Source organism: Hyperolius riggenbachi, chromosome 7 (genome assembly GCF_040937935.1).
Source record: "Hyperolius riggenbachi isolate aHypRig1 chromosome 7, aHypRig1.pri, whole genome shotgun sequence".
NCBI lineage: Eukaryota > Metazoa > Chordata > Amphibia > Anura > Hyperoliidae > Hyperolius > Hyperolius riggenbachi.
In genome coordinates, this window is record NC_090652.1 from 71,537,075 (window position 1) to 71,546,374 (window position 9,300).

At 44.6% G+C, this 9,300-nt stretch overlaps 1 protein-coding gene across 1 annotated transcript; it reads left to right on the forward strand.

Annotated features, from left to right (window-relative positions):
- The first annotated feature begins 1,144 nt into the window (after nt 1-1,144).
- LOC137526057 (taste receptor type 2 member 40-like) lies at nt 1,145-9,029 on the forward strand. The gene is made up of 2 exons (XM_068247270.1): nt 1,145-1,359; nt 8,180-9,029. The coding sequence occupies exons 1-2, from the start codon at nt 1,145-1,147 to the stop codon at nt 9,027-9,029; spliced, it is 1,065 nt and encodes a 354-aa protein (XP_068103371.1).
- The last annotated feature ends 271 nt before the right edge of the window (nt 9,030-9,300 follow it).

Consider the following 9,300-nt stretch of genomic DNA (forward strand, 5'->3'; position numbering starts at 1 on the left):
CAGATTAACCCTGTCAGCTTTTTCACGTATTTTTCAGCAAAACAATGATTTTATGGTAAAAATATTTATTGTCAAGTTAAAGAAATTTTTAAACAAATTACTGTCACTTTCTCAGCTAATGACCGGTTATATACTCAAATGTCATTCATTGTACTGACTTGATTTATAAAACCCATTTCGTTGCTGCATTGATGATGAATGCTATGTTCACTTCCTCAAGGCAAAACACCTACAAAGGGCTCCTGAGCCTCCATGAGGAGGGAAAACCTCAAAAGGTAATTGCAAAAGAAGTTGCATGTTCCCTAAAGGGGCCCATACACCTAATGATTTTCCCGCCGATATACAGCAGATTCGATCACTGTGATCGAATCTGCTGTGAAATCGTTGTGCAAACACTGACCGAACAATCGATTTCCGTCCAAAATCGATAGTTCCCGTCGATCCGTCCATGCAGAAGATTTCGCTCGATGGCTGGTGTGTCGGGAGTGCGTTGATAGCAGCATCCGAATGTCCGACGACCGACGCTAGTGGCAAAACATTACCTACTCTGCCGGCGCGTGAAACCGCTGTAACTGCTGCTCCTTCTCCGCTGGGTTCCGTCAGGCTTCATTTCTTCCTGTCCCGACAACAATAGAGCGCCCTCTACTGTTTAAACTTCCCTGGACAGGAAGTGAAGTGAAGCTGGAGCCCTGGAGCCAAGCGCGGAGAAGAAGACAGCTGAGACCGGGGGACTCGCACCGGCCGGATCAGGTAATGTATGCAGGGGGGTCGGCGGCAGCTTCACAGATGGTGAATCGATTTCATGCTGAAATTGATTCACAATCTGTTTGTAGTAAAGGCAGCCATACGATCCCTCTCTGGTCAGATTCGATCAGAGAGGGATCTATCTGTTGGTCGATCTGATGGCAAATCGACCAGTGTATGGCCACCTTAAAGGGAACCTTAACTGTGGGGGGAAAAATAAACTCACTTACCTGGGGCTTTGCCAAGCCTCCTGCAGCCGTCCTGTGCCCGCGCCGGTCCTTCGGTGCCCTCCGGTCTCCCTCCGCGGCTAAGTTTCGTTTTCGGCCGACTGCCAGTCGTCCTCCGGCAAAGCGTCCTCTTCTTCCGCATTCCCTGACGTAAAGCGCCGTAAAGCGCGTCCATGGATCACATACCCAGCCGTAAAGCGCGTCCGGATGATGCACTTTACGGCGCTTTACGGCGCTTTACGTCAGGGAATGCGGAAGAAGAGGACACTTTCCCGGAGGAGGACTGGCAGTCGGCCAAAAACGAAACTTTGCCGCGGAGGGAGACCGGAGGGCAACGAAGGACCGGCGCGGGCACAGGACGGCTGCACGAGGCTTGGCAAAGCCCCAGGTAAGTGAGGGTTTTTTTTCCCCCACAGTTAAGGTTCCCTTTAAGTGCTTTATCAAAGCACATTAATAGAATGTTATGGGGAAGGAAAAAGTGTAAAAGAAAAAGGTGGACAAGCAGTAGGGATGGCAGCAGCCTGGAGATGATTGTCAGGAAAAGGCCATTCAGAAATGTTGTGGACTTTCACAAGGTGTGGAATGAGGCTGGAGTGCATCAAGAGCCAACACACACAGACGGAACCTGGACATGGTCTTCAAATGTCATATTTCTCTTGTCAAGCCGCTCTTGATTAACAAACAACGCCAGAAGCGTCTTACCTGGGCTAAAGAAAAAATAACTGGTCTGTTGCTCAGTGGTCTAAAGTTCTCTTTTCTGATGAGAGAAAAATTTGTATCTCATTTGGGAACCAAGGAACCACAGTCTGGAGAAAGAATGGAGAGGCATACAATTCAAGATGCTTGAAGTCCAGTGTGAAGTTTCCACAGTCTGTGTTGATTTGGAGAGCAATGTCATCTGCTGGTGTTGGTCCACTGTGCTTCATTAAGTCAATGCAGCAATCTACCAGGACGATTTTGAAGCACTTCATGCTTTCTTCAGCAGACAAACTTTATGAAGATGCTGACTTCATTTTCCAACAGGACTTGGCACCTGCCCACACTTCTAAAAGTACCAAACCCTGGTTCAATGACCATGGAGCTACTGTGCTTGATTGGCCAGAAAACTCTCCTGAATTGAACCCCAGAGAAAATCTATGGGACATTGCCAAGAGAGAGATGAGAGACATGAGAATGAACAATGCAGAAAACTGAAGGCCACTATTAAAGCATCCTAATCTTCCATAACACCCTAGCATTGCCACAGACTGATAACATCCATGCCACAAAGCAGCCACATCGCATTCAGGCAGTAATTGATGCAAAAGGGGCCCAAACCAAGTACTGAGTACATATGCATGATTATATTTTTCAAAGGTCCAACATTTTTCTATTTAAAATCTTTGTTTTATTGATTTCATGTAACATTCTCATTTTCTGATATTGTGATTTGGAGGTTTTCATAAGCTATAAGCCATATTCATCACAATTATAACAAACAAAGGCATGACCTATCTCGATTTGCATGTAATGAGTCTATTTCATATATTCGTTTTGCCTTTTTGAGTTAAATGCCTGAAATAAATTAATTTTTGCACAATATTCTACGTTTTGCGATCTTCACCTGTAAATCTACATATTAATGTGTCAAAATAAAATAAAATCATGGGATATCTAAAAAAAAAAAAAAAAAAAAAGGTCAATTTTAACCACTTCAGGACCACAGTCTTTTCGCCCCTTAAGGACCAGAGCCTTTTTCTCCATTCAGACCACTGCAGCTTTCACGGTTTATTGCTCGGTCATACAACCTACCACCTAAATGAATTTTACCTCCTTTTCTTGTCACTAATACAGCTTTCTTTTGCTGCTATTTGTTTGCTGCTGCGAGTTTTAGTTTTTATTATATTCATCAAAAAAGACATGAATTTTGGCAAAAAAATGACTTTTTTAACTTGCTGTGCTGACATTTTTCAAATAAAGTAAAATTTCCTATACATTTGAGCGCGAAAGTTATTCTGCTACATGTCTTTGATAAAAAAAAAAACCATTCAGTGTATATTTATTGGATTGGGTAAAAGTTATAGCGTTTACAAACTATGGTGCCAAAAGTGAATTTTCCCATTTTCAAGCATCTCTGACTTTTCTGCGCACCTGTCAGGTTTCATGAGGGGCTAAAATTCCAGGATAGTACAAATACCCCCCAAATGACCCCATTTTGGAAAGAAGACATCCCAAAGTATTCAGTGAGAGGCATGGTGAGTTCATAGAAGATTTTATTTTTTGTCACAAGTTAGCGGAAAATGACACTTTCTGACAAAAAAAAGAAAAAAAAAAAGTTTCCATTTCTTCTAACTTGCGACAAAAAAAAATGAAATCTGCCACAGACTCACTATGCTCCTCTCTGAATACCTTGAAGTGTCTACTTTCCAAAATGGGGTCATTTGTGGGGTGTGTTCACTGTCCTGGCATTTTGGGGGGTGCCTAATTGTAAGCACCCCTGTAAAGCCTAAAGATGCTCATTGGACTTTTGGCCCCTTAGCGCAGTTAGGCTGTAAAAAAGTGCCACACATGTGGTATTGCCATACTCAGGAGAAGTAGTATAATGTGTTTTGGGGTGTATTTTTACACATACCTATGCTGGGTGGGAGAAATATCTCCGTAAATGACAATTGTTTAATTTTTTTTACACACAATTGTCTATTTATAGAGATATTTCTCCCACTCAGCATGGGTATGTGTAAAAATACACCCCAAAACACATTATACTACTTCTCCTGAGTACGGCGATACCACATGTGTGGCACTTTTTTGCACCCTAACTGCGCTAAGGGGCCCAAAGTTCAATGAGTACCTTTAGGATTTCACAGGTCATTTTGAGAAATTTCGTTTCAAGACTACTCCTCACGGTTTAGGGCCCCTAAAATGCCAGGACAGTATAGGAACCCCACAAATTACCCCATTTTAGAAAGAAGACACCCCAAGGTATTCCGTTAGGAGGATGGTGAGTTCATAGAAGATTTTTTTTTTTTGTCACAAGTTAGCGGAAATTGATTTTAATTGTTTTTTTTCACAAAGTGTCATTTTCCGCTAACTTGTGACAAAAAATAAAATCTTCTATGAACTCACCATACTCCTAACGGAATACCTTGGGGTGTCTTCTTTCTAAAATGGGGTCATTTGTGGGGTTCCTATACTGCCCTGGCATTTTAGGGGCCCTAAACCGTGAGGAGTAGTCTTGAAACCAAATGTCGCAAAATGACCTGTGAAATCCTAAAGGTACTCATTGGACTTTGGGCCTCTTAGCGCACTTAGGGTGCAAAAAAGTGCCACACATGTGGTACCGCCGTACTCAGGAGAAGTAGTATAATGTGTTTTGGGGTGTATTTTTACACATACCCATGCTGGGTGGGAGAAATATCTCTGTAAATGACAATTGTTTGATTTTTTTTTACACACAATTGTCCATTTACAGAGAGATTTCTCCCACCCAGCATGGGTATGTGTAAAAATACACCCCAAAACACAATATACTACTTCTTCTGAGTACGGCGATACCACATGTGTGACACTTTTTTGCAACCTAGGTGCGCTAAGGGGCCTAACGTCCTATTCACAGGTCATTTTGAGGCATTTGGATTCTAGACTACTGCTCACGGTTTAGGGCCCCTAAAATGCCAGGGCAGTATAGGAACCCCACAAGTGACCCCATTTTAGAAAGAAGACACCCCAAGGTATTCTGTTAGGAGTATGGTGAGTTCATAGAAGATTTTTTTTTTTGTCACAAGTTAGCGGAAAATGACACTTTGTGAAAAAAAAAACAATACATATCAATTTCCGCTAACTTGTGACAAAAAATAAAATCTTCTATGAACTTATCATACACCTAACAGAATACCTTGGGTGTCTTCTTTCTAAAATGGGGTCACTTGTGGGGTTCCTATACTGCCCTGGCATTTTAGGGGCCCTAAACCGTGAGGAGTAGTCTTGAACCCAAATGTCTCAAAATGACCTGTGAAATCCTAAAGGTACTCATTGGACTTTGGGCCCCTTAGCACAGTTAGGCTGCAAAAAAAGTGTCACACATGTGGTATCGCCGTACTCAGAAGAAGTAGTATAATGTGTTTTGTGGTGTATTTTTACATATAACCATGCTGGGTGGGAGAAATATCTCTGTAAATGACACATTTTTGATTTTTTTTACACACAATTGTCCATTTACAGAGAGATTTCTCCCACCCAGCATGGATATGTGTAAAAATACACCACAAAACACATTATACTACTTCTCCTGAGTATGGCGATACCACATGTGTGACACTTTTTTGCAGCCTAGGTGCGCTAAGGGGCCCAACGTCCTATTCACAGGTCATTTTGAGGCATTTGTTTTCTAGACTACTCCTCACGGTTTAGGGCCCCTAAAATGCCAGGGCAGTATAGGAACCCCACAAGTGACCCCATTTTAGAAAGAAGACACCCCAAGGTATTCCGTTAGGGGTATGGTGAGTTCATAGAAGATTTTATTTTTTGTCACAAGTTAGTGAAAAATGACACTTTGTGAAAAAAACAATAAAAATCCAATTTCCGCTAACTTTTGACAAAAAATAAAATCTTCTATGAACTCATCATACACCTAACAGAATACCTTGGGGTGTCTTCTTTCTAAAATGGGGTCACTTGTGGGGTTCCTATACTGCCCTGGCATTTTACGGGCCCAAAACTGTGAGTAGTCTGGAAACCAAATTTCTCAAAATGACTGTTCAGGGGTATAAGCATCTGCAAATTTTGATGACAGGTGGTCTATGAGGGGGCAAATTTTGTGGAACCTTTCATAAGCAGGGTGGCCTCTTAGATGACAGGATGTTTTGGGCCTGATCTGATGGATAGGAGTGCTAGGGGGGTGACAGGAGGTGATTGATGGGTGTCTCAGGGGGCGGTTAGAGGGGAAAATAGATGCAATCAATGCACTGGGGAGGTGATCGGAAGGGGGTCTGAGGGGGATCTGAGGGTTTGGCCGAGTGATCAGGAGCCCACACAGGGCAAATTAGGGCCTGATCTGATGGGTAGGTGTGCTAGGGGGTGACAGGAGGTGATTGATGGGTTTCTCAAGGTGTGATTAGAGGGGGGAAATAGATGCAAGCAATGCACTAGCGAGGTGATCAGGGCTGGGGTCTGAGGACGTTCTGAGGTGTGGGCGGGTGATTGGGTGCCCGCAAGGAGCAGATTAGGGTCTAATCTGATGGGTAACCGTGACAGGTGGTGATAGGGGGTGATTGATGGGTAATTAGTGGGTGTTTAGAGGAGAGAAGAGATGTAAACACTGCACTTGGGAGGTGATCTGATGTCGGATCTGCGGGCGATCTATTGGTGTGGGTGGGTGATCAGATTGCCCGCAAGGGGCAGGTTAGGGGCTGATTGATGGGTGGCAGTGACAGGGGGTGATTGATGGGTGGCAGTGACAGGGGGTGATTGATGGGTGGCAGTGACAGGGGGTGATTGATAGGTGATTGACAGGTGATCAGTGGGTTATTACAGGGAATAACAGATGTAAATATTGCACTGGCGAATTGATAAGGGGGGGTCTGAGGGCAATCTGAGCGTGTGGGCGGGTGATTGGGTGCCCGCAAGGGGCAGATTAGGGTCTAATCTGATGGGTAACAGTGACAGGTGGTGATAGGGGGTGATTGATGGGTAATTAGTGGGTGTTTAGAGGAGAGAAGAGATGTATACACTGCACTTGGGAGGTGATCTGATGTCGGATCTGCGGGCGATCTATTGGTGTTGGTGGGTGATCAGATTGCCCGCAAGGGGCAGGTTAGGGGCTGATTGATGGGTGGCAGTGACAGGGGGTGATTGATGGGTGGCAGTGACAGGGGGTGATTGATAGGTGATTGACAGGTGATCAGTGGGTTATTACAGGGAATAACAGATGTAAATATTGCACTGGCGAATTGATAAGGGGGGGTCTGAGGGCAATCTGAGCGTGTGGGCGGGTGATTGGGTGCCCGCAAGGGGTAGATTAGGGTCTAATCTGATGGGTAACAGTGACAGGTGGTGATAGGGGGTGATTGATGGGTGATTGATGGGTAATTAGTGGGTGTTTAGAGGAGAGAATAGATGTAAACAATGGATTTGGGAGGTGATCTGATGTCGGATCTGCGGGCGATCTATTGGTGTGGGGGGGTGATCAGATTGCCCGCAAGGGGCAGGTTAGGGGCTGATTGATGGGTGGCAGTGACAGGGGGTGATTGACGGGTGATTGACAGGTGATTGACAGGTGATCAGGGGGGATAGATGCATATAGTACACGGGGGGGGGGGGTCTGGGGGGGGGGTCTGGGGAGAATCTGAGGGGTGGGGGGTGATGAGGAGGGGGCAGTGGGCAGGGGGGGGGATTAAAAAAAAAATAGCGTTGACAGATAGTGACAGGGAGTGATTGATGGGTGATTAGGGGGGTGACTGGGTGCAAACAGTGGTCTGGGGGGTGGGCAGGGGGGGGTCTGAGGGGTGCTGTGGGCGATCAGGGGGCAGGGGGGGGGAAATCAGTGTGCTTGGGTGCAGACTAGGGTGGCTGCAGCCTGCCCTGGTGGTCCCTCGGACACTGGGACCACCAGGGCAGGAGGCAGCCAGTATAATAGGCTTTGTATACATTACAAAGCCTATTATACATATGTGCAGCGGCGATCCGGGTGGTAGTAACCCGCCGGCGCTTCCGAACGGCCGGCGGGTTACTACGAGCGGTGGGCGGAGCCAGTCCCCGGCGGCTGATCGCGTCACGAATGACGCGATCGCCGCATAGCCACTCCCGCAGCCGCCCCCGCCGATGGGCGTATTGCGGTCGTTTGGGCCCGGACTTTGCCGCCGCCCATCGGCTGGGGGCGGTCCTCAAGTGGTTAAGAGTAAGAGGATAGATACAATTGTTTATCTCACCAGTTTATTTTCATCTCAGGTTTACTTTAAGAAGTTGCTAAACCTTTCTATAGCTACCAATGCAAAACATTCCTCTGCCTCTGTGTTATTATGGAAAAATGTAACCAATCTCTTCTGATGCTTTGCATGTGTTAGACTCTAACACATACAGTATATTAGCACTCATAACTCATACAATCACAAACACAAGAAGCTTGAGAATATCACAACAATGGAGTCTGCTGCCAGTCTTCTGCAGACCATCATGACCATATTGCTGGCAGTGATGGGCATTATCTTAAATGTTTTCATTGTCTCTTTCAGCTTTAAAAGCCTGAAACTCAGACTGAATTATAATCCCACCAGTGTGATCTACTTCACTATGGGGCTGCTGAACATCTTCATGCAGCTGGTTTTATCCACAGAGTCTTTAATTTTTGCCTTTTGGCCTGCTTTGTATAACATGAGGGAAATACTTTTAACTTGTATTGTACTGGGCATGACGCTAATGTACAGCAGCTTTTGGCTCACTGGCTGGCTTTGTGCTTATTATTGTGTTACCATTTCCAACTTCAGTCATCGACTCATAGTAGGGCTAAAGCAGTTCCTCTCCTCCTTCCTGCCTCATGTTCTTCTCTTATCAGTCATAGGGTCATTTTTCATGAGCATCTTAATGTTTTGGATGGCTGACATGGAATTTCCAACACAGTTTCCGACAAATAACACTTCAGAATCCTTTGTTAGCCCAAAAATTCTCTTGAGTCCAGTATACAGAGCGATGGTCACTGTTCTGGGATGCGGTCTACCCTTCATTCTTGCTCTCGGCTCCACTGGAGTCACTGTTTTCTCTCTTATAACACATATAATCAGAATGAAGAACAATGTATCTGGATACACTCGACCTAATCTCCATGCCCACATCAATGCAACTAGAACTATGGTTCTGCTCTTCACATTCTCTGTCATTTTCTATATCATTGAGTCTCTCTTCTTGATAAGCGTCAAAGGCATGGCATTAAGTCTACTAATCATTATCAGCTATTTTGTTATCATGTCTTTTCCAACAGCTGAAGCCATCATCATTATCCAGGCTATTCCCAAGCTGAGGAAGATTATTCTGGGAAGGTTCTATCCTGGGAATGATAGCGACAACGGCATAACAGATGACACCTAGGGTGAAAGTAAAAAAAAAAAAAAAAAACTTTACTGCAAAGACTGGTATGAGCATCCTCAAACTTTTTAAAACAGATCCAGGAAAATAGGAGTTTACGTATCCAGGTTCCCTAACCACTGTCATGTTTCCATCCTAATAAGAAACAATGGGATTGATACAAACAAACTAACAGAGTACGTAGTGATTTCACTCACTGTCCTCAGAAAAGTTTACAATCTAACTCCTACAATATTCATATTTTAATGTCACTATCATGTTATAATAATGTATT